At 39.6% G+C, this 25182-nt stretch overlaps 1 protein-coding gene across 2 annotated transcripts in view; it reads right to left on the reverse strand.

Annotated features, from left to right (window-relative positions):
- The window catches only part of sipa1l3 (signal-induced proliferation-associated 1 like 3), a 149998-nt gene that overhangs the window by 45693 nt on the left and 79123 nt on the right, over positions 1-25182 (reverse strand). For both annotated transcript variants that reach the window (XM_079825037.1, XM_079825038.1), the window contains exons 3-7: positions 12079-13669; positions 8942-9072; positions 6578-6766; positions 6292-6466; positions 2590-2693 (exon numbers count right to left, since the gene is read on the reverse strand). In XM_079825037.1, coding sequence (XP_079681163.1) covers positions 2590-2693; positions 6292-6466; positions 6578-6766; positions 8942-9072; positions 12079-13438 — 1959 coding nt within the window. In that variant the 5' untranslated portion in view covers positions 13439-13669. The remainder of the gene's footprint in view (positions 1-2589; positions 2694-6291; positions 6467-6577; positions 6767-8941; positions 9073-12078; positions 13670-25182) is intronic.

A 25182-nucleotide genomic window follows, 5' to 3' on the forward strand; every position in this document is an offset into this window, starting at 1 on the left:
ACCACCAGTGCATAAAGGCGGCTATAGAATGATAAAAAAAAAAAAACTATTTTGGAAACAATGGAAAGTCAAAAAAGATAGAATCACTGCGCTCAACCGTTTCTTTGTGCGCATAGATCAGTGGAAATAGCAATTCTTTCAAATGAAAAACAAAAGATCCACACTCGCTTGTGTCGTCTTAATTAATTATTACATTTGATTCACTAAATGCGGCTGATTGGCGAAACGTTTGATTGATCTACAGTCAAACCAAAATGTATTCAGACACCTTCAACATTTTCTCACATCATCACAGTTTATTCGCTATAGTTTAGAAAATGTTAATAAAATATGACAAGAACTCAGAGTCAGAACTGTGTCAGAACAAATTTATCTTGATAATGTCAGATAACTTTAATGGAAATGGATGTAATGGATTACAATCAACCAATCAGCTGTTACATTTAACTACACAATTAGATGATACCAATTTAGGTCAACCAATGACCAAGCAATGCTTCATTTTGTTCAGTCTGTGGTGTCAAAGGTCGCATTAGCAATTAAAGAAAAAAACACTTCAGCAAAACATGCTCAGGTCAAAGTGTCTGAATCATTTTGCTGCCAAATTTTACTGGTAGTCACTGTATGAAGAATGTTTGGGTGTAAGATGTCACAGTTTACTTTATTTTGCTATCCTCACTTACAGAAATAAGTGGTGTCTGAATAATTTTGCTTTGTTGTATAATAAAAAATACATGTATATAATTCATTAAGACGACAAGCGAGTGCAGATCTATTGTTTTTCATTTGAAAATCCAATGGAAAGTTTTCAAAATAAAGAAATAAAAAATAAAAATACATAAAGCTCAAATTAGAAAACAAACAAACATTTAAATAGATTCTGCATGTTCAAAGTCCGGATGAACGAACTGCAGAAGTTAAAGACTCCCTCATCAGAATGTTTGATGAATGTCATTACAGTGCCGTCTGGAGAGCAATGCAAAAACCATCTGAAAACAGCCAGAAGTGCCATTCTCTGCTGTCATGTATGGGGTCGATTGGTCTATTCTGAGCTGTGATCAGGGCTGTGAGTTACATGGACTCATTTGAACTCCTCCTAAAGTACTAAGAGAGCTGACAGCTGAGATGCTGAGAAGCGATGTTTAAAACTGCTGTTAATCAACATTTAGAAATAGACCATGAAATGAAGAGCATTTCTGTGTGTTAAAGAGACTGGCCTCCAATCTGAGTCAGAGCAATAGAGGCAGCCCACCCGTTCACAACAGAGTGAGGCCATCAATTACATAAGCTATCTTACATTTCAACCTCACACAGAGGAAAAACCATAGAAACACTGCTCTTTCGTGAATGCTGACACTATCCCATATAACGAGTCAAGAGGGGGGACACTCCTGTACCCTGAGATTATTCTACAGCCTGACATCCCTTTCTACCGCTCCTTAATCACTACAACACACTCCTGTGTGTGCTTTAAAATATATATCTGAAAGATAAACACTGCCCTCTGCAGTTCACATGAATTTACCAAAAATTCTGCACAACCAAATATGTATGTTACAGAAATATGATATATATATATATATATATATATATATTAAATATCCTACTTTTATTATAGTATATTATTAATAAATCTACCTGTTCTTACTGCATACGTTTTATTAGTGCATGTTTTAATGCAAAAAAAAAACGAATTTTCTTTGCTGCTGATATAGCTAAAGAAGCACAGGCAGAGAAAAACTAATATAAAAATATTAAAAACATAAAAAATAACATAACATGTTTTATCCCAATGCCAATGCTAATATTTGTTTGTAATGCACCTGTTTTAAACTCATATACCCCGCCTTAAACCAAGCTAAATAATACATTATGCATAAAAAACAACAATTATTGAACATTAAAAATGTCACTAAAATGTGTTGATCTCTCCCTACATTAGTTCCCTATTAATAGCCTATTTCACTACACTCACACTATGCGAGTTAAATGTGCAAATACCAAATTAGCCTGTTTTCAATGAATGTTTTTAGGGCAAAGCTGTTGACTCATATGAACTCATGCACATGAAACATCCTGAGGGCAAAGATGCCACATTACTGGATTTTAATCAACAGCATGGAAATCACTAGACAACCACACCCTGCTCTGATTCATACGCCAGCGCATATAAAAACAGCGGGAGAACCTGACAATAACGAACCAAAAGAGAAAGAATGAGAACAATTCCTTCACAACCACATGTAACAAAAAAATATATAGACTTCGAGAGTGGACGTCCAGAAGCTGTGGCCACTCCTTTTGAATACAAAAAAGAGCTGTAGTAGAACATCCACTGAATTTACAGCAGCCACTTCATAAACTTTACTACCATTCCAGATGTTTCTTTGCAAACTGGGTCTACCACATGCAGCACCACCACAAACACACTGGTGAATAAGAGCAAAGAAAATGAACAGCATCTGAACAATGTGCAAGGCAATCTGGGAGTCTGTCCAGGTGGGGGAGAGAGAGGGGGGATGTGTCAGGATAAGTTGGGTCATGTCTGTGCTATACAGATGCACTGGTGAGCATGTGTGCTTTTCTTACCTGTTGAGGATTATTGGGCATGTATGGAAGCATGGTGGACACGTGAAACATGATCTCGTAGTCCTGATAGGTAGTATACAGGGAGTGTGTTCCAGTGGAGTCCGCTGTGAAACACACACATGCATATTAATGATTATGAAGACAATGTAAAGACCACGTTGAAAATATAGAATAAAAGTTCTTAAAGGGTTAGTTCACCAAAAAATGAAAATTCTGTCATTAATTACTTACCCTCATGTCGTTCGACACCCGTCAGACCTCCGTTCATCTTCGGAACAGAAATGAAGATATTTTAGTTGAAATCTTATGGCTCTGAAAGGCCTCCATTGGCACAATGCACGGTTCACTCTCAAGACCCTTAAAAGGTACTAAAGACGTCGTTACAAAGTCCATCTCACTACAGTGGTTCTACAATAACTTTATGAATCGGCGACAATAGTTTTTGTGCGCAAAAAAACCTTAAATAACGACTTATATAGTGATGACGATTTTAAAACACGGCATCATGAAGCTTCGAAGCGTTATGAATCAGTGAGTCGAATCATGATTCGGATCGCGTGTCAAACCGCCAAACTGCTGAAATTTGGCGATCCAAACTGCTGATTCAACTCACTGATTCATAACGCTTCGAAGCTTCATGTTCGTGTTTTGAAATCGTCATCACTATACAAGTCGTTATTTAAGGTTTTTTTGCGCACAAAATCTATATTCGCCGATTCATAAAGTTATTGTAGAACCACTGTAGTGAGATGGACTTTGTAACAACGTCTTTTAAGGGTCTTGAGAGTGAACCGTGCATTGTGCCAATGGAGGCCTTTCAGAGCCATCAGATTTCAACTAAAATATCTTCATTTGTGTTCTGAAGATGAACGGAGGTCTTACGGGTGTCGAACGACATGAGGGTAAGTAATTAATGACAGAATTTTCATTTTTGGGTGAACTAACCCTTTAAGTTCTGGTTGATAGGATGTGCCCCTCGCACACTTACAACATTCACGATGCAACTTTTTGTTTTGAAGAAGACGGGAAGAAAAGCGCTTTCGCTAATAGACTGCCTAAAAGATTTATCATTTATGCGGCGCAGCGATTTTCACTTGATTGCACTGCACGTATCAGAAGATTATTGCAGAGGCAGCTGGCTTTGATGGGGGATTTTGCAGCTTTACTCGCAAACTACAATTCATGTTCATCAATAAGATGAGAACCAGGGCCGTTATAAACCTAAATATACTTGATTTAATCGAAAAGTGTACAGGGCACGGTATGGAGCACTCACACTCGTCAACCGAACCAGACTTTGGGGGTCAAACGCTCCCGGGTAGCCTGGCTCCGCCCTCCTACGTACTCCCGCTCAATTTCTGCTCCGTCTGGGACTGCGGTATATTCTTAGGTTTTCTCCGAACAAATTTTAACCGGGCCAATCAGCGAACAGAGGGAGCGGCTGAGAGCGATGACGTTGATGTCGTGCGCTAGTTTGAGTTGTAGTTCAGTTCTGGCGGCGGAGAAAGATGCGAGCGAAGCCATTCATTCCTGACACCACTGCTGAATATCCAGAAGTTAAAGCCGGAGCAAGAACAATCTTTGCTGGGTTCAGTTGGTGGTCATGATGTTGTGGCCCTCCTCCCCACAGGGTTTCGGTAAAAGTTTGATTTGAAAGTCAGATCTTTTGCTCCCACGTGGACCTGTATTTGTAACTATAAAAACAATAGAAGTCTATGGAATGTCCCTATTTAGTCAAGTAAATGTGTGTGTGTTTGTAAACCATTTAACATTTTAAAAACAGAATGTTTTCTGTGGTTCTCAAAGTGTGGTACGAGGTACTCAGGCTGCCTCTAGTGGTACGCAGAGGAATCACTAAATTTATTTTAATTTTTTTTACATTTAAGTACAGTACAGTTTTACACATTTAACACATTTTAATTTAATCATTATTTAATTAAATGATTTACCTGTATGTAAGCACAGTGCAGTGTTAATGTACAAACTGTGTATTTACAATGTTAAAGTGGCTGACAACAATAAATATGCTTAGGAATAAACTGCCTCGTTTTTGAACTGTGCAGAGCTGTAGCTGAATAGTTATGCCTACGCTACTGTATTTTAATGTTGGTCATTATGGTGGTACTTGGAGAGCCAAATATTTTCTGAGGTGGTACTTGGTATAAAAAGTTTGAGAACCACTGCCAGGAGATAGAACAAAGTTTGTACAGTATAAAAAACATTATGTCTGTAAGAGTCCTCATAAAACACAAAAACCCAACGTGTGTGCGTGTGCGATATGAACTTTCAAAATGGTTATAAAGGCCTTGTCCACACTAATACGTTTTCATTTGGAAACATCTTTTTCTCTCCTTCCGTCCACACTGAGACAGCGTTTTTGTCTTGCGAAAACTGAGCTTTTTGAAACACGTTGGATACATTGGAAAATGCTGTTTTCGCGCTGTATTTGAAAATGATGATGCATGTTTAGTCATGTGACGCATATTGAACCGATAGATGCGTGTTCTTATACCACTATTGTACCTGTGCTTACACATTGTTGCTGAAGATAAGTTACTTTGCACACTCTTCATTCATATCACAGTCCTGCAAGAAAATGTACTTACAATTGCTTTCCTGCGGCAAAAAATAAGAGCAGTAGCGTTTTACAGCAAACATATTATAGTGATTGAGTGTGACCTGGACGCATCAGTGAATGGTGAGATAATGATCCTGCCAAAACTTTATGATGCCCGTCTGTATCACCTCAGTGAGCTTTTATGAGGTTTTATGCACGCACTGTAAGGTGAATTTAGTAGGGATGTAACAATACCCTTTATGATTCGATACATATCACGATACGATATTATTGTGATTACTGTTGATTTAAAATGCTAAATTTGGTATTACATTAGGGGTGGAAATGAATAGGCTTGGACTTAGTTTCAGGACAACGGTGACACCAGAACAAAAATATTCATGATTCTGAAGCTGAAAATACAGAATTATTTTAGATGAATATGCTTGCTCACTGTGACTGACTAGATATACTTTAAAATAATGTAGGTCACTTTTTATTGGTAACAAGTATTTTCATTTGGCATTATCAGGAGCTACAAATATCCCCCCGTTGCATTATTACACATTATATATAGTAGTTTAATGTAGTACTACTGACACAACAACTTGATTTATTGTATTTTTTTCACACAGTCATTTTCATTTTGAGTGATATCCACAATACAAATTGGCACTATCGACAATATATACAGTATTGTTGCATTTTTTTATTGCAATATATTGTAACACCCCTAGAATTCAGTGCTTTCCAATGTTTCAGAGTGGACGAGAAACGTTTGGAAAACGCTAGTGTGGACGAAGAGCGATTCGAAACGAAAACGCTGTTTTCAAATGTATCCGGATCAGTGTCGACGTAGCCAAAGATGTTAAATAGTGCAGTGTGTAATTTCTGCACCACCAAATTAAATTACAATCTGTTTTAATTCAGTCCTGAGCAAGATTTTGGGCCAATGAAAATCCACAGTGAATTCCTGGAGCTACCCAGTGTGGTGCTCCAAATATAACCGAGAGACCATCAAAATGTATTTTCATGGTCGCAGTGGAACTCAGATTATCATGGAAAAGATGTGATTTATCGCTTCACACTTTATTGTGTTCAGCCTTTTTAGGACACGTGTAAGAGAGACAGAAAGCCATGCTCACTTTTGGTGTCTAGCTGGGCAGCATATTTGTTGAAACCCCTCAGACACACAGTTTCTCCCAGCAGCTCGAGGAAGGCGGTGAAGGCTGGCGTAGCCTCTTCATTGTTGTACATCTCCTCCTCCGTGCTCTGCCCCGCTCGACACAGCAGGATGCCCACTTTGTGTTTCTGACTGAGCTATAGAACACACACACAGTTGCAGAGCCGTTTAAGAACTCATAGACGGACTTTTGACACGTGACTTTCATCAGTCAGGAAGTAGTGTCTGACTGGTCATCCTTTACTCACCCCCTGCTCGTCCAGTTTAAGAAGCTGCTCCGTGACCTTTGGCGTGCTGAGAGCCAATCGCAGACAGGATACGCTCAGCTCTGGCAGCACATACTCCAGAACTTCTTTTAGAGGCAGACCACGAACCGTTCCGTGCTTCGCTGTGGACAGAACCGCATCCTCTAGTATTGCTCCTCGCAATGTGACCAGCTGCAGAAGCCACAGGAAACCATGTGGGGAGAAGCACACAGACATCAAATACCATCATATGACTGGCCAAATATCCCCTGAGAGCATGTGACAGAGCATGAGAATGATTATGAATGGTGGAAAAATGGTGCATAGAAGTGCCCACAGTGTGGCATCCTTTCCCCACAGCTCCCTGATTCAATGCTCGCAGAATCTCTGTTAACCTCACACATGCTGATGCTAAAGCCATTACCTACTGTAAATACAGGACAAACAGGTGGAAACACTGGAATACTTATAAAAGTTTGTTTTTAAGGCTTGTGTTTCTGATTTCTGGCATTAGTCACACATCTGAAGAGGTCATATGATTGGATTCAAACATTCAATTCGAACTGAATGGCCAAAATAACACTAGTGTGCGCATGTTGAAGGCCGTTTCAAAACGAGTTGAGCACATTTTTAGTGGGGATAATGACTGCCTGAGTGTGAATGTCCTGAAGACGCTGCATTGTTCAGAGTGGGTGATTTTGATGTGTCCAGGCAGCCATGTAATCTGACTAAACCCAGCAGAGCAGCAGTCATACCAGTACAGCTCAGCACTTTTCAAACACGCCATTATTGAGTAAAAAGAGCCTCATGGTCTTTATCGCAAACACGCGAGGCACCAAACACACTCTTAATGTAATTTCATACAGGACACACGGACAGATTTATAAACGCATCACATGAACCAATGAACAGAACTTTATTGTTTCATGCACAATGTGTATCTGATATGAATAAAACAATTATTCAAAATATAATTGCAGCTTCCATAGATAGTGTATGGAATTTAAATTTAACAAACTATACATGTCTTTTTTATTTAGGCTAGTAATTCATTTAAATGTCTATTGAAATCTCAAATAAACATTATGTGGTTTAATAGTGATATATGAAAAGCAGTGAGCGATGCGCTCAGCCAAAGCACAGAAGCACGTTTGAATTTATCAAGGACACAGACAAACAAACCAAAATAATAGACATGACTTTCTCAGGCCACATGTAAAATTAGATGAATTATTAAAATGAATACGTATGGATGACAGTTGATGACAGTAACGGTTCAGTTTATTCCCCTCATACTGACATGGATGTTTTTCAAAGCAGAAATCACCTTTCTTTAATTCCAAAGGGAGAGATGGACTTTTGTCTTTTATTATTATTGTGTGCTGTATTATTTGGTTACCGTTTTATTTCTGGTTCAAAATGTAGCAAAAAATAACACTTCAAAAACTAAAGTGTTCATGTGATTTTATACATTGTTGTGAAATTAATGAATGCATAATATTAGTGGTAATTGTGAAACCTTGATTATGTCTCAGACTATAATCGTACCAACAAAATCTATAATCGCTGCATCCCTAGTCACACATTATGAGCACTATGCATGCCTTATTGTCAAGCAGATTTATCAGATTTAATGAGATCGTAGTGAGAACAGACAACAATAAGCTTCAGTTTCAATGCTATGGGGCATCACACACTGCTATACTCCACAACTTCCACACAAAAAATACTACATAGGAAGAAGCAAGATGTCAATGTGATATCCGTAAATTCGCCAGCCTTAATTTCTTGATGTTTCCTTAATCTGTCACCTGGTATTTCTCATCACATGATATGAGTTTAGTTGTTTTGTTGAGGGTATTGAAAGCTCAGGAAACTCGAGTTGAGAGAATTATAAGTCTCAGGAGCATGCAGAAATGGGCTTTTTAATGACGCAGAAAAGATAGATTTTTTTAAGTTAATGTAACTTCATACAGGACACGAGATACGTTCATAAATCTGTCCATCATATGAACCAGTGTCATGCTCCTTTGTGTTTATAAAATGGGCATAGGTACATAGAGAAGCCGAAAAAGTACTACAAATTATTTAATCCTGTTTTTACAGTCTCACATTATGAGCAGTTTAGTCTAAACACATTATGGCTTAAACCTCTCAAGTCTTATTGTGAAGCAGTTTTATCAGCTTTAATCAGATCTTAGTGAGAACAGACAACAATAAGATTCAGTTTCAGGCTCAAGGGGGCGAATAAAAGTGGCTGGGAGTTTGTAGGAGAATGAAAACATCCCGTCATGGGTCCTGATTTGAGCCCCAGTATGATCCGGGTTTAATTCATTCAATTTGCACATACTTTTCTGTTATACACACCTCACTAGTGCGAAAGATGATGCGGTACTGGTACTGGTCCTTTAAATCTTTGGTATCGTCCAGTTTCTCTCGCCGGATGCTCAGAGCCACGGGCCCCAGCTTCTCATCGGTACCAAAGTAGTTCCAGTGCTCTGTGGAGAGAGAGAGGGAGAGGGAGAGAGAGAGGGAGAGGGAGAGAGAGAGAGACAGAGAGAGGACATAAAAAAGACAGATTAATACCATTAATACAGAAAATGAGACCATACAGAAGAGAAGAAAATAATTAATGAGGTGAAGACAATGGAGAGGAGAAAAGTGGAAGTTGATATGAAGGATGAGAGATGGAAGGAAGGACACCGGGGACAAAGAAGGGGTTTATAAGGAAAACCTACAAATCTAGGTCATGGTGGCTATAGAACTTCCTGTAGGTACTATGAGCATTCAAATCTAATAGAAAAACATGAACAAAGCCACTAATACAATACTACACATGCTTTTGAGAATGAAGGAAGTCTTTATTCTCCCTCTAAAATGTGCAATCGTGCCTAACTTGCTAAACACACATTTTATAACCTATTATTTAGTTTTTTCATGGCAATACAACATTACATTTATTCAATAGCTTTTCAGTTTGGATTTTTTCATTCAAGATAAACAATGTTTATAATAATGTGGTTTGTCTGTGAAAGAGTAAATGGTGAGGAAGTGATTCAAGTCCATGATTCAGATGGATGACTTCTGTGGGGATTTCGGTCTGATTCAAATACTGGTTCAAAAAGGATTTTTTTTTCTTCACAATATGGACTGCATGTTTCACAGTATGTTTTGCATGAAACAAGCATGAAAAATGCTATACTCCACAATTTACTGCATCCAGGCTTAAAAAAAAAAAACACTACAAGATGTGAATGCAATATCCTGACATTTTCCAGCCATAATTTATTGTTGGCATTTGGACTAATGTTTCCTTAATCTGTCATCCGGTATTTCTCATCACATGATATGAGTTTAGTTGTTTTGTTGAGGGTATTGAAAGCTCAGGAAACTCGAAGTTGAGAGAATAATAAGTCTCGGGAGCATGCAGAAATGGGCTTTTTAATAATGCAGCAAAGATTTTGATAATATGTTGCCCTTCCTGACTGAGGAATGCCAAATCAGTACCGCTATATGGCTGGCACACCAACACAAACGCACATGCACTGCTTCAGTGTCACTGACAAAGCAGAAAACCTCAAACAAATTGTTTGCGACTAGTAATTGGCACCACTAGGTAAAATACCTTGGTGGCTTGGAATCCTTACTCATTAAAGTTAAACATTTAACACTTAAATGAGAAAAACAGAGCATGCAATGAAAAGCATGGCTTGAAAGTGAAAAACTTAATTTTAAAATTAAAATACTTTCTCTTTCCCAGCTTATAATGCAGAGACAACTTTAAGTAATCCAATCATAGTCTGATTCTCCCGAAAGGTATAAAGGGGCGCTATTAAAACATCACAATTAACTGAGCATCTGAGAAACCGCAACGTACACTCAGCAAATGAGTTTGGAGCTGGACTATCTTTTCATCTATCCAATTTCAGATAGGAAGAAATGTATGAAAATTAGTTTTGCGATTGCATTTGATGCTGCTAGTGGTGCAGAAATTACACACTTCACCTTCAAATATCTGTGATGTATCATTGTACCCATGTTAAGATGGTCGCATTTTGTGCTGCTTAACTCAAAAATGAAATATAATGCAAATAGTATGCATGCCCTTTCTGGCATGTAGTCTGGTCATCGAAAACAAACTTCTAAAAATCTGGACGATTGAGATTACTTCTGAAACGGTAACCTTTATCTCACCAACTCTACTCTTCATAAAAGCAGACAACTAATTAGAGCATTCAGATAACTTGCATCTGCAAGGATTTATCTAATGTGACTACGAGGTGACGAGCATGCTATTTTTAGACATTGTGGTTTTTTTTTTACAGCATTGGCATTTTAGAAAGCAAGACCTTTAGTGAGATTAACATTTGGGAGGCAGATGTGTGGCAGGTTCAGCTTCAGTTTGTGCTTCCTATTGGCTAATAGTGAGAAGCATTGATAATTGTGGCATGGTTTGATAATCTCTTCCAAAGGTAGAACTGTAGGTGGAATTTGGGTTTGCAGGATTAAATCAGTTAAAAATGTGTCCTGTAATGAGACTAAGGGCATTTTTACACTGGGCACGTTTGCTGCGGTCCGAGTGCGACTGTTCCCGACGCCCCTAGCATTGGTCTGTTTTCACACTCGACTTGATTCTACCAAACCCTGGTGCATTTGCATGAATTCATCATCAAAAACGTGCACGGCACATGATAGAAAACAGAACGTGGATCAATATATATATATATCTTTTTTTTTTATTTGGTGCTATTATGCACAGCAGAGTAAACGACACTTGAGTTTATTGTGTATATGTCGCATGAAGGCGGCTTTCTGAAGCTTGCAAACGGACTCTTTTGAGGAGACAGTGGATTGACATTCATTTTGTTGCCCTGATTGCATTCGCTATGCGAGAATACACTTCAGGCTCACTCTCGCTTACATCCAAGGTAAACCATCAACACTATCATCCCTTACATGTGTTAACAATATACATCGTAATTGGCTAAAACGCATGCACAGGTACTTTACTTCCTAAATAAGTGCACACCCGAATCAGTGTTGCTTTCTCATTTACAAGAATTGCAACAGTTCAAGTGCAACCGGAACTCCTAGACCACCTAGTCTCGGGTTCGGTACCTTGGCGCGCTCCCAGGTCAGCATGACAGCTTTCACATAAGCAATTTTTCATGCAGTTCGGAACTAAACTGCCAGTGTAAAAATGCCCTAAATGAAGGGAAACCGTTAAATTTAGGAGTATAATTGAGGCTAGGGCTGTAAAGATACAATTGAAGGTCAGACCACCTCTATGACGTGCTATATTGAACATAAATTATGTAAACCATAGAAGAGAGATCCTGCAAACACATTGGGTTTCAAATGCAATGCAATTATGATATTCAGATGCATCATATATTCTGTTAATGTATCATAATGTAGTTATGCCTAAAAATCAATTACGGACAAACGGGAAAGTCTCCTGATATAGCAGTACTTTATTTAGATAGAAACCATAAATGTCCTACCTTTCCCATAAAAGTGCTCATGGTAGTATTTGGCACCCAGGTCAACATGCTCGATGCAGTGCTGCTGCAGTCTCTCTAACCTGGTGGCCCGAACTTCTGGCAGTGCCTCCAGTTTGGACACACTGGCATTACTGCAGCGAAGATGAAGCTGAGCCTCCAGCACACCAGCCTCTCCTCGCTCCGCCCACGAGCTCAAGAAGCTGACGTTACGTTCCCCATAGCTTCCGGTCTCGTTGAGAAAGTGCGGGCAGCACAGCAACAACTGCTGCTGAGAGTTGGGGTTACTGCTAGCTGGACCACCCTGCTCTGAATGTTCCAGTCCTGGGGTTGATCCTTCTGATAGGTCTCTGACACTGAGGTCATCAGTGCTAGAAAAGTTGGGCTCCACTCCCCCCAGAGCAATAGCTCTGGAAACTGCCAAAGAAACGGCAGCTGAAGAAGCAGCAGAAGCCCCGGTGGCCGTGTTTCGCCGCTGGGCAGCGTAGCTACGGCGAGCCGCTGCCTCGTGCAAGTCAAACAGGACGCTCTGAGAGTCAAAGTGGGCAAAACTTCGCACACATAGCCAGGTTTTGGAAGACAATGTGTCAGGGGGCCGTGTGTCATCCGCATCAACACGTGGAATCTCTGTTTCACCACGACTGGAGCTACGGAGTTTGCGGAATAAGGAGGAGTTGCCAAGGGATGACTCCGTTCCCCCACTCTTTTTGCGTACACGATTCTCAGGGCGGTCGTCGGGCTGTGGCGTCGACAAGAAGGCATGTGCAGAGGGTCCCTCTAAAGAAGCACCAAGCAGCTCTCCAAACTTGGCAGGGGCTGTGCTACGCTGGTCTGGTCGCTCCTGTTGAAACTGGCTGAGCATGTCAAAGAAGCTTTGCTCAGACACTGCCTGTACATTGATGGAAGAGGTACTGCCATATTCCCGGAACAAACGACCGTCGACCTCCGTTTCATCTTGCTCGCTTAATGTAATCTCGCTGTTGGAGCGATGTCGGAGGGGAGCGAATCCAGAAGTCCGAAACCTTGGTGGTGTACCTGGAGGCCTCAGACCTGATTCAAGGTAGTCACCATCTCTGGTAACTCGCGGTGGACACCTGGTCACACCTGCATGTGTAAGCCCATCCTCGCTATTGAGGTCATCCGGATGACTGCCTTGGCCATTCTCAAGCAGCGATTCTCGTGACAGTGCCCTGCGAGGAGGCCACTCAGCAATCCGAGCTCGAACCCCCATTTTGGGCACTGAGACACGGGGTGGGGTTGGATCGCCATTGGAAGAGTGGCCATTATGAATGGGTAGACGGAGATGGGGTGGAGGAAGAGGTTGAGAGAGAGGGGTGGCACACACCCCTGTATCTCTGTACATGTTCACGGAGCCCAGTGTAGCCTCAGGGCCAAAGATGAGGGCAGGGGTTGTGGGGAAGAGAGCATCCTGGATCGAGACTGCTGGTGTTTTGTGAGAGGGAGGAGAGATGGACAAGCTCCACACTGCTGTTGCTTGTTCCTCCCACACTCATTTCTTTAATAGGAAAGGTCTCACCTTCCCTAATCCTTCTGGACCAGTCGGGAAGCTCAAAGGCCACTTAAAATCACAGACCTGCAAAAAGACAAGAAACAAAGAGAAATTGGTATGATTCATTTCATCTGGATAATTATATACAACATATGATAACATTCAATTGTGATTCTTCGGTTTGGGATCTTTTTCCTTTCCCAACATACCACTTACTCTAAGCACTTTGGCGCCCCTACTTCTCCCAAACCTTTTACCCAATATTGTGATGTTATTTTGCTCAAGGGGATAGCAGTTTTGAGAGAAAAATGCAGAGAAAAGCTGACTGAAACTAAAATAAGAAAAGGGAGTAGGATGAAAAAGAGACAAGAAGAGAAATAGGTTGGTACGAGAGAGGGGAAGCGAGGTGAGCGGATTTCAGATGTGGATTTCTCATACTGTTTTAATCTCTATTCCTCTTCCTGGCAGATATTCTGTATTAAAGCCAAAAATACCACTTTGCATTCTTTTTAAATATACAGTCAAGAAAAGAATTTACCAAAATCTCCAAGCAAGCAGCTACAACACCTAGTTGTACTTAGCAGCTGGCCAATATGGTAACTTAATCATGTGATGTAACAATAGATGTAGATATTACTTGGGTTGTTGAAGTGACATGGCATTTTCACTGTCACACAAAATAAAATTAAATATAATTAGTACTGTCATCATTTAAAATGCAGTAAATGGTTAAACCTATATAAAACTGGTTGATATAAAAACGTTAGATTTTTTACATTTTTGAGCCAAATTTCAAAATTGTCCTGTGGTGTGACCGTCTCAAGCTTGGCTTAATAAATTACAACTTTTATAAATTAAAAAGAAAAGCATACAAATGTTAATAAATACACCTCAGGCATAATTTTTTACTATTTTTGTAAATGGCAATATTTTTTTTCATTCATATATTTCCAAAATGTAGGAACTTGATACATTTTGTCACTGAAAACCATGTCCTCCGGTGTGACACCTTATCCTGATTTTAAATCAGGCAAATACCACTGATAAGTTTAGTTAGTTGAAGGACCCCATCCAAGGTCATGTTACTGTGAAGCCCATGACATGTGCACATGGTAAAACTTTGTCTCAGAATTGTTTAAATATTTAACTTTTTTGGAACCACTATAAAAGTGTAACGTTTTGTTGTCCTTTGGTGCGACACCCCTATATTCTTAACTGTCACACCATAGAACACATTTCAGTAAACATTTTCAATAAACAGTGAAAGAATTGAAAGTTAATGACCCCATATATTTTCTCAAAACATCAGACTTCACACTACATAACCAACTGACAAAAGCAACAGAGCAAATGACCTTCCACCTGAGGGGCATTTTGGTCACTCAGTGCAATCTTGATTTTGGGCATACGTAAAGGATCAAACCAAAAGTCCAAAAGTGTGAAAATCCCTATTCGCACAGGATTAGTATTATCTGGGGACCTCTGGTGATTTGTAATAATTGCAGAGAATGTCTGTGATCTTAATCCTGTGCGAATCGGCCATGTCTGTAATTTGTAAAGTAAAAATTCCCCCGCAAATTACCTACCATATTTCGCCAAACACAGAGGTCCTGTGATAATATTAGTCCCATGCGAATCGGCATCTCTGTGATTTGGCTGGGATTAGGCGGATCGCACATAATTTTTGCAAGGTTTTTGTGTCCTGTGAGCATTTCTATCTTTATCTTTCACGAAGAATGTCGGTAGGCTGCATATAATGCGCACCGCTATGAATTCCGTGCGGCCGCGCAGATTATACTTTCACTTTAGAATGAGCACCAATTTGGGAGTAAATTGCTTGAATGGTGTGTTTAATATTATTCTTAATGAAAAACACAAAAACAGAACAGTACAATGACAAACTCGCTTAAATGGGCACTTTTACATTTAGGTTTGAAACCGTCTTCCGCCGTATATTATTATTATTGCTCAGTTCAGTTTTTAATTGTAGCGTCTGTTCTCTAACTGAACTAAATTATTTTTATTACTATAAAACAATCAAAATGATATCGATACGGCTGTTTATAATTTCATACAGCTATATCTATAACGAAAAAACATTTGCAAGTCTTGACATCATATCCGGGAGATAAGTCAGTAAATTCGAGTAAAATCACAGACTTGCTTATCCCGTGCGAATGCGCCACGCAAAATTCAGATGCGGGGGAGTAATTCCTAAATCACACGAGGTCCCCAGATAATACTAATCCCATGCGAATAGGGCTAAAGTCAGATGTAGGTGTTTACTAGCTAAGGAAGTGTTGATCAACAGTTAAAGGGTTAGTTCACACAAAAATGAAAATTATGTCATTAATTACTTACCCTCATGTCGTTCGACACCCGTAAGACCTCCGTTCATCTTCGGAACACAAAGGAAGATATTTTAGTTGAAATCTGATGGCTCTGAAAGGCCTCCATTGGCACAATGCACGGTTCACTCTCAAGACCCATAAAAGGTACTAAATACGTCGTTACAAAGTCCATCTCACTACAGTAGTTCTACAATAACTTTATTAAGCCACGAGAATAGTTTTTGTGCGCAAAAAAACCCTAAATAACGACTTATATAGTGATGACCGATTCCAAAATAATGCATCATGAAGCTTCAAAGCGTTATATATCAGCGAGTCGAATCATGATTCGGATCGCGTGTCAAACCGTCAAACTGCTGAAATTACGTGACTTTGGCGATTCAAACCGCTGAATCGACTCACTGATTCATAACGCTTCGAAGCTTCATGAGGCCTTGTTTTGAAATTGGTCATCATGATACAAGTCGTTATTTAGGGGTTTTTTGCGCACAAAAACTGTTCTCGTCACTTTATTAAGTTATTGTAGAACCACTGTAATGAGATGGACTTTGTAACGACGTCTTTAGTAACTTTTATGGGTCTTGAAAGTGAACCGTGCATTGTGCCAAAGGCCTTTCAGAGCCATCGGATTTCAACTAAAATATCTTCATTTGTGTTCTGAAGATGAACGGAGGACTTACGGGTGTCGAACGACATGAGGGTAAGTAATTAATGACAGAATTTTCATTTTTGGGTGAACTAACCCTTTAAGGGCAAAGTGCAATGCCTGCTACTACATGACCACACACCCCTGGCACTCCGACAGGTGTTGACAGATTTACCAGCCATGAAAACCCTCACCCTGGTCACATGACAGCTATGACAGATGGAGTCGTTGGGTCAGCAGAGTGAAGCGTCCAATTACCTGAGAGATATCTGAAAGTAAGATTAGGATTCTGCCCACATTCAGCTGCATACAAAAGGGGTTGCATAACAAGGACTCTGGATTACTGATGGAAACTGCTGAGTGTATAATGAGGTGGACTGTTCACAGACTTAACCAAGAACGCATAAGCACAGGATTGTGATACACCAGATTTTGAACAAGACGCTCAAACTTTGTGACAGACAGAAAGGCCCCAGAGTCTCAGAGTCTCTCCACATGCCTCATCCCTCACTGTGAACAAATGACAAAATGAAACCGACAGAAAGTCAAAGAACAAGACAAACACAAAAAGACAGGATACTAGGGAGAGGCGGGAGCTGGAAGAGAGGAAATCTGACAGGGTTTGCGCTGGTGAAGGAATCCAGGGAAGAGAGCAAGAGTGAATCTGAATCCCAGTGACTCGCTTTAATATGAAAGTCAGCTTGAATCAGGCTTCACTGCGGCTCAGTGACTATGAAAAGCCACTCAGCATCGCCTGTTCCTCTGTATGACTTCACGTTATCTCCCTTTTCATTGCCTCTTATCTCCATCTCTTCCGTTGCACTCCATCCATCCAAATATTAGCTTAAGCATACACAGCTTGCCTGTTTGTGATAAGGAGGTAACCGTAATGACCATGTATGAGACATCTGTCCATTTTTCAACGGCATTGTTATTGTTTAAAGATCTGAGTACTGGCCAAAGAGCAGCACACTATACCCCTTTCCCTCCACGATTAACACCATCTACAGACATTTCTCATATATCAGGTCTCTGAGGTGAGATTTAGGCTCAGTCCCTCCACAAAAACTGCCCACTGCTCATTTCATTTTCAATAATTCATTTCAAGGTCAGTTTCAGATCAAGACATACATTTGGCAATCTCTTATTGTCTAATAAAGCTGTGGATGGCTGAAAACCTCGTTCAATTGAATGAAAACAAAACTGAAATTATTATTTTTGGTCGCACAGCTGGTAGCCAAACGGTAATCGATGACTTGGGCCCATGGAAGGGGTTCCTACAAGAACAAGTAAAGAACTTTTTGAGTCATCCATTATTTTTGATCGGCAGATAAAGACTCTTTTATTTAAGAGCCAAATTGAACCGATACTCTCAGCAAGGGACCTGGAAAAAGTTGTCCATGCTTATATCTTTTCCCGTCTAGACTATTGTAGTGCACTTTATGTTGGCATCTGCCAAACACACATTGCCCGATTGTAGCTTGTACAAAATGCTGCCGCAAGGTTGTGGATGAATGGTGGGAAAAAGGACCGTGTTACTCCCTTCTTAGCCTCTTTAGGTTGGCTACCAATACATTTTAGGATACAGTATAAGATTTTGCTATATGTTTTTAAAGCACTTAATTGAATGGCGCCAGACTAATTAGCTGAGCTTATTAAGCCCTACAGTGCAGGCATAAGTCTAAGATCAGCAAACAAGTTTCTTTTAACTGTTCTTCGTACACGTCTCAAAATGAAAGGTGGTCGCGCTTTCTCTATCGCTGGTCCTAGATTGTGGAATAATCTGCAGTTGGATGTTAGATCTTCCATAAATCTGAATGTTTTTAAGGGCTGCTTAAAATTAGAGATGCACCGATTGCAATTTTCTTGGCCGATTCCGATTTCCGATTTTTTGTTAATGAGATCGGCTGATACCGATTTTTGCCGATTCCGATTTTCTTTCTGAGAATTATAATTGACAGCATATACAAACAAAAATCCACTTTTTCTTCAAAGCAAAATTGTATTTTTATTCCAAAATAAATTATTAAACATTACAACAGGATCTTCTCTCACTTAAACAACTCTCAAAAAATAAGTTTTCTGTGCCTGGAAAGAAGTAGAAATAACAAATAACTGAAAATCAGTTATAAAACATAATAAATTGACCCTTTTCTCTTTTTTACTTGTCTTACAAAAGTCAAAAGATCCTATGAATGAACAAACCTGAAGAGTGCAATACTCCTCCAAATAGTTCAGTAATTGGGTAATAAATGTTTCCATCTAGGGATGTCACGGTACCAAAATTCCAGTAGTCGGTACCAATACCATAAAAATTTTACAGTACTCGGTACCAATTTCGGTACCACAGCTAAATGTTTAAAAAAAAAAATATTTAACCATTTTTAAAAAAAAGTATTAAATGTATTAAGTTTATTATTTATGAAGATAATCATTATAAGTAAATAATACATAAACATTTAGAGGCTGCATGCTGTTTAAAAGTAAACATTGTTTATAAAAAAAAGATCAAGTGAAAAATAATCAACAATTTAAGCATAATTATTATTATTAGTAGAGACATATTATTACTACATAGAGCCGGCACTAAATCTACTGTAGGCTACAACAGTAGCCCTTGAATTTCTCAGTTTAGGCTACTTCAAGGTGAAAACGCTCGTGCTCACAGCCGCATGTAGACGGAACGGCTCAAAATCGGAGACACATGAGACTGCAGAAAATCGGCCAATTCCGATCCCTGGCCGATCAATCGGTGCATCTCTACTTAAAATCGTACCTGTACTCTCTGGCATTTTAGTACATCAGTACATGGATGTTTTGCGTTTTGTTTGTCTTGTTGTGCTGTTGGTTTCTTCTTTTTACTGCAATGCACCGCACTTTGGAACAACGGTGGTAGTCTGTAAGATGCTATATAAATAAATAAACTAACTAACTAACTAACTAATAAAAAAAATCTATAACGGTTCCCGCAGTTCCTTTTCTGACCACAATTATGAATTAATTACTGATTTAGTGTGCATAAAGTTGGATATTAAATTACAATACATTGCTAATTTATGAGACGTATCAAAATACAACTTCAATGCAATCCAGTCAGAACTAAAAACAGTAGTTATTCACAGTGTTTCCTCTCAGTTATGCCATTGGCAACAGTCACTGAGTTTAAATGCACCGTAGAGCTGCACTGAAGGTGGCTTTTTTGTTTCAGTGAATGTACAAGCACTTCAAGGTGAGAGTGTAAAAGTTTCACCCCAACATTTGGCAGATAAACATCCCAACACTCACAGGGCAAGTTCACAAGAGCAGCCGCACAAGTAAGAGGGAAATACTTTCAGATTTAGTGTTTTGTTTTCCCTCAGCCTGTAAATTCCTTGTTTTATTTTGTCTGAGTGAACTGGGAAAAGCAAGTATGAGCTGTGTGAATATATGTGTGAGTATGCAGACACTTTAAACTAACACACTACTGGGAAGCAAGCCCACACCAAGTGCCAGATCTGAAAGACTTCAAACTGTTTTTAATTGTTCACATAGTAATTAGCTCAGATTCTGCAAGCTCAAACGGAGACCACACACACACACACACACACACACACACACACACACACACACACACACACACACACACACACACACACACACACACACACACACACACACACACACACACACACACACACACACACACACACACACACACACACACACACACACACACACACACACACACACACACACACACACACACACACACACACACACACACGGCAGCTGCATGTAACCAGTAGTGATTTTAATTCAACTAACTTGGGTCTCATGATCCCCCCCCCCATCAGACATTGACAGGGTTTGGTGTTGGTTTATGAGCCCTGGAGCTTTAAATCACACTAATTCCTCTCGCACGTACAATTGCAGCCTACAGCAAGTGACTCAGCTTATACCTACCAACAGACTGCCAGGACAGGATCTGTCAATCACAACGCAGCTTGTTTCCTCTGACAATTTCCTGTCACTTTGTTTGTGGGGCGTCAGACATGAACCCCCTGGTGGTAGCAGCTGGCCAGTGTGTGTTTAAAATGGAAAGACGTGCAGTGGAAGGAAGGGGCTGTGCGTTTGATCAGCCCTATAGGGTTTACTTGACTGGATGTGAAGGACAGAGGAAAGCTTATAATGCTGGAAAAAAAGATGAGGGTCATTGTGAAGAGAAGAAGGTCGTTACGGTTTCATGAGTTTTGGACTCCATGTGTCCAGGCAGGGGCTAGTCATAATCCTTTAATTCACTAAGATAAGCGATGAAGGTCAAAGGTGCATAAAATCCATTGTGTGAGTGAAGGCTAATCAATAAAGCAGAGAAAACAAGCAAATATGAATTATAGATTAGAGGGAGGTCTTGTATGCATGTGCCACACGGTGGGAGTTAGCAGGACACACGGATACACATTCACAAAATCTGAATGACTATATATACTGAATATATACTAATCTTGCAGAAATAAGACCAGAAACATACTTTAAAAAAGTAAACTGATTAGTGGTTGACCGAATTTTTGTTGGCCTATGCTGATAATAATTTAGAAAGCAGGGTGGCCGATGGCCGACATAAAGCTGATATCATGTAAAGGCTGTGAATACTTGCATACATGTGATTTTTTATTTTTAATACATTTGCAAAGATTTCAAACTTCTTTCATGTAAGACAAGTAAAAAAATATGAATGGAGGTCTTACGGGTGTCGAACGACATGAGGGTGAATAATTAATTACAGAATTTTCTTTTTTGGGTGAACTAACCCTTTAAATGACACTTAATTTTTTTATAATAATAAAGTTATATGAAATACAAACAGTCATAAAAACTTGCCAGATTTGTTTACACATGCATTAAATATTGAAGAACATTACAAATTATAATGAATATGTAATATGGTGCATACTATCAAAATGCCCCTCTCTAGCTGTCTAACGAGTTTATGGACACTGGATATGGTTTTTTCTGAGGTTTTATTGACGTCTTTCTGCGGTTGAAACATTGATAGAGCGATTCCATGTGACGTGATACAGATTTCGGTAAGTTGTACTGTATCTTTTAACACACTTTCAGATGCTCATTCATGTTTATTTCGTGCTGTAACTGGTATTAAAGCGGAGGAGAAGATCAGCTCATGTGCGATCTTCGCTGCCACTTCCCTTGTGCTGAGCGGCGCCAGAGCGATCTCACACCACAGCGCCAAAACCGTATTTATGTTTATGAATTTCATAATGGATGTAATTTGAAATCTGAGACTGTTTCATATTAGGCTTGCTACGATAGTCGGTGTTGCCGGTGTTACCGGTGTCCAGACTCAACACTGGTTACATCACTTGCCCACAGTGGCACCGCCCACCGTCTTTTTGATTTTTTTATAGTAATAAAATAATTTAGTTCAGTTAGAGAACAGACAATACAAATAAAAACTGAACGTATCTGCTTAATAAAGCAGGATCCGACCGTGAGTCTCGACAGCGGCAGGAGTCATTCATCAGATTTAAGAGTGAGGAGCTGACTGAGATGATCGCGGAAGATTTGGTTTCAAAGCGAAACGTAAAAGCGCCTATTTAGGGGAGTTTGTCATTTGTTTTGTTGTTGTGTTTTTCATTAAGAATAATAGGCTAATGAACCCTAAATTCAAGCAACCCGCAGCCGAATTGGCGCTTATTCAAAACCGAAAGTAAAATGTGCACGGCCGCACAGAGCGCGCATTGTTTACTTTCGCCTGGCTCCGCTGTGCGAGCCTCCGCGCTACGCTGACTGCGCGCATTAATTTTTGCAGCGCGCACCGAGTATAAACAAGGCTTTACGGACTAACTGTTATTCATTCATGGCGTGCATCTCAATCATAGACTGATCAATGCTTGATCAGTGCCCCGACTACTGAACTAGGGAACTGATTGCACCCATGGCCTCACAGAGCGCGCATTTACAGATGAGCTGTCATTCACGGTGTGTGCGCACTGGCGCGTTTTCAGTTCAAAGCGGTCGTGTGCATGTTACTTTCGGTTAGATAGAATTAGTGATTTAAAAGCCTCCGCCGGTGATACCGGTATTACCGGTGTTGTCACACATCAATTAACCGGTGGGGAAATTTCCTCACCGTCACATCCCTATTTCATATCAATAGTAATAAAGCACTAAAGATTACAGCAAATTTATTAGATGGGAACTGAAAACAGGATGACGAATCGAAATCGGTTCGGAAAAATGGAGAAAACAAAATAAATTGACCCAGCCCTAGTGCATATATATTTACAGTGCATCTGGAAAGTATTCACAACGCTTCACTTTTTCCACATTTTGTTATTACAGCCTTATTCCAAAATAGATTCAATTAAATATTTTCCTTAAAATTCTACAAACAATACCCCATAATGACAACATGAAATAAGTTAGTAATGACGTTTTAAGTGCCTTTTATGGGTCGTGTGAGTGTAAATGTACTGAATGCCAATGGAGGCCTATCTGAAGCCTTTCTCAGCCATCAGCTTTCAACTAAAATATCTTCATTTGTGTTCCGAATATGAACGGAGGTCTTACGGGTGTCGAACGACTTGAGGGTGAGTAATTGATGACAGAATTTTCATTTTAGGGTGAACTAACCCTTTAAGTGTTTGAATACAAATTAGTAATTTTTTACCTTCAATATTATAGCAGACTAATGAAGCCTATAGGCTGCAACTGACTCTCATCGTTTACAGCATTAGTGAAGAGATTTGTTCTCCTTGAAAAAATTTGGCATGTATTGTACCTGATATATATCCAAAATAATCGAATATTGAATTAAAATCGAATTGCAAGCTTGTGAATCGAAATCGAATTAAATTGTGAAATGTGTGTCAATACCCAGCCCTAATATGCACAGCGTGTTAGTGAAGAGCAGCCCTGTGACCAGTAGTAAATGCTTAAAACGTGCATTTGAAAAAGTACCAAACATCTTCCCAAACTTGTAATGCGAAGCGTTCATAAACCAGTTGTCCAACCAGACAACACTTAATAATGTTTTTACTCCAAACTCATTTCATAACGTCAGTCGAGTGTTTGAAATAACTTCCTTTTGTGCGCTGATGTGGCTTCTTATCATAGAAGGCATTATTTTATAGTGTTCTTCTTTACAGTGATAAAGGCTTAGTCAAATAGCACTGCATTATACTTTATTATTATGAAAATACCATAGAAGGCTTGAACTCAAATACACCATATATTGCGGCAGTCGTGTATTTATTGTCTCCATGTGTAATCAGTCAAAGCGTTTTTATCTTTTTATTCAGTTACAGCAATAGCTTGATGCCTTTGCCCACATTAGCGATTTCCTGTAAAGTCAATTTATATGACTTTGTTGAGGCATATTTGGAGTTTCTGCACGAGGGCGCCCTTCGGCTTCCAGTATGAATGAAACAGAAGTGTGTTTAACTCTCAGTAATGCTCACTCCGTCCATTCTATTTAGGAAAATAGGAAAAATAATACTTCTCTCTAAAGAAATGTATATAATAATCCATATGTTTTTCTCCGGTGTACAGGAGTTTTTCCCCCACAGTGGATGCATAAGAGGCTCATATTTCATATTAAAGACATGGACACTGTTTTCGATATTGCAAATTAATTGCTGAAGGTTGTGAATTTGTAACAAAGTCAGCTTTGATGGCTACAGTGTTGGTTACTTCAAGAAAAATTAAGTTAGAGATATTTTTAGAGAGGGTTGCACAATGTGGACAGTAGTTACTGTTAGCATTCTAAACCACAGCATGCCATAAGTGTTAAAACCCTCTAAATAATTAAAATAATCTTATATAAAAACAAAACAAAAAGAATGAAAAAACATCACTAGTTGGTTGTTGGATGGCCTGACCCATCTGTAATTGTAGCCAGAAAATGATGATCTCAGGAGGCCAGCGGGTTACTAGGAAATGCCCATGTGTGCCATCTGGCTGGCATGTGATCAAATAGTGCACCGGTGTTTGGGTTTGTGAATGTGACAGTGAGAGCTATAGTATATCTGAGTGTCTAAGCACATGGCTAAAAAGGAACCGGATTAGTACTTACATAAAATACTATAGTGTCAAAAAAATATTCAGATGGCGCCAAAATTGAATACTGACCAATTCACCATCCAAGCAACACACACAACATGACCTTGAAAGCCATATAAACACCTGATCATGTTTACTAAAACAACATGGCAGAAGTCACACTTGAATAGCCGGAGAAACCCAAATCTCAGGTGGAAGCATCCAGAAACTGGGCAGCAAAACAAGAGGAGGAGGAAGTGAATTCTGCCTAAGGGCAACAAAAAAAAAACTCGAAACACCAGTTTGTCCTTGGGGCTCCTAAACACAGCATCGCAAACACACACATAGACACACTTTGTTCAGATCATTGATAGATGAGCCATTATCACACCACGCAAATACACAACACAGCAGAGGAAAAACAGGTCAGCCCACACACCAGACAAACAAATCAAGAATTGAAACATACAGATGAGGCTGCAGGCCGAAAATCTCCCAGGTGGGGCGTCAGGGAGTGTCCTTCTGTCTGTTTATCTCTTCAACAGTGCTCTTATACCGCCAAC

Source organism: Gobio gobio (genome assembly GCF_949357685.1).
Source record: "Gobio gobio genome assembly, chromosome: 9".
Classification (NCBI taxonomy): domain Eukaryota; kingdom Metazoa; phylum Chordata; class Actinopteri; order Cypriniformes; family Gobionidae; genus Gobio; species Gobio gobio.